General features: G+C 46.6%; 1 protein-coding gene across 1 annotated transcript; it reads right to left on the reverse strand.

The window, feature by feature from the left end:
• Positions 1–210: 210 nt before the first annotated feature.
• Positions 211–1116, reverse strand: LOC120227823 (olfactory receptor 51V1-like; the record flags this gene model as incomplete). Its single annotated transcript, XM_039225836.1, is given in 1 exon segment — positions 211–1116. A coding segment is annotated over 1 exon segment (906 nt), but the record flags the coding sequence as incomplete, so codon positions are not given.
• Between the last annotated feature and the right edge of the window lie 6 nt (positions 1117–1122).

Here is a 1122-nt window from a genome sequence, read left to right on the forward strand (position 1 = left end):
ATGAGTGACTCTACTAACAAAATTTCCAACATTATATTTAAATTGGGAAACCTGGGTTTAATTACTAAATCTTCCAAGATATGGCATATCCTGTAAGTCTCAGGTTTCAGTTGCCTTAGTTTTAACTTCCTTAAATAAATATATGGCTTCCCTCTGCCTACCTGAAGTCTTCTAATATAAACCATTTGTGTCTGTGTAACCTAAAGTGTTTTATTCCCTCTTCATGGAGAACCACTTCTGAATCCTGCCTCGGATCTGTTGGGTCTTGACACTGTAGATGATGGGGTTCATCAGGGGTGGGAAGATGATGTAGATGTTGCCCATGAGGACATGGACCACGGGAGAGAGGTGTTTCCCAAAGCGGTGCACCATGGTGAGACCAATAATTGGGATGTAGAAAACCAGAACAGCACAGATGTGGGACACACAGGTCTGCAAGGATTTGAGCCGCTACTCCCGGGATGCAATAGCCAAGACAGAATGCAGGATCAGAATGTAGGATACAATAATTAACACAGAATCAAACAAAAGGATACAAATCACCAGAGCCAAGGCATAGAAACTGTTGAAGCGAATGTCAGAACATGCGAGTCTCAGTAGGTCTTGGTGAAGGCAGAAAGAGTGAGAGAGGATGTGGGAACGGCAATAGCGGAAAAACTTTAGGCGGATTATGGGAGCAATGATGAACAGAAAACTCCTAACTAGAATTCCTAGTCCAATTTTGGTGATCCTGGCACTGGTTAGTATGGATGTGTATCTCAGCGGATTACAGATTGCTGTAAAGCGGTCAAAAGCCATGGCAAGAAGGACTCCAGACTCTGTGAGGGACAGACCATGGATGAAGTAAGTTTGGGCAATGCAGGCATCCAGGCTGACTTCCTGGCTCAGGCCCCACAGGATCCCCAGCACTGTGCGTACTGTGGACAGCCCCATGCACAGGTCAGTGAGGGCCAGCATGGCCAGGAAATAGAACATGGGCTCGTGTAGGCTTGGCTCTGTCCGGATCACATGCAGCACCAGGCAGTTCCCTAAGAGTACCATAGCATAGATACAGGAGAAAGGAATGGAGAGCCAGGGATAATCCCGTTCCAGGCCAGGGAAGCCTGCTAGGAGAAAGGTTGA

This window comes from Hyaena hyaena, unplaced genomic scaffold (assembly GCF_003009895.1).
Source record: "Hyaena hyaena isolate Hyena2069 unplaced genomic scaffold, ASM300989v1 scaffold_5118, whole genome shotgun sequence".
NCBI lineage: Eukaryota > Metazoa > Chordata > Mammalia > Carnivora > Hyaenidae > Hyaena > Hyaena hyaena.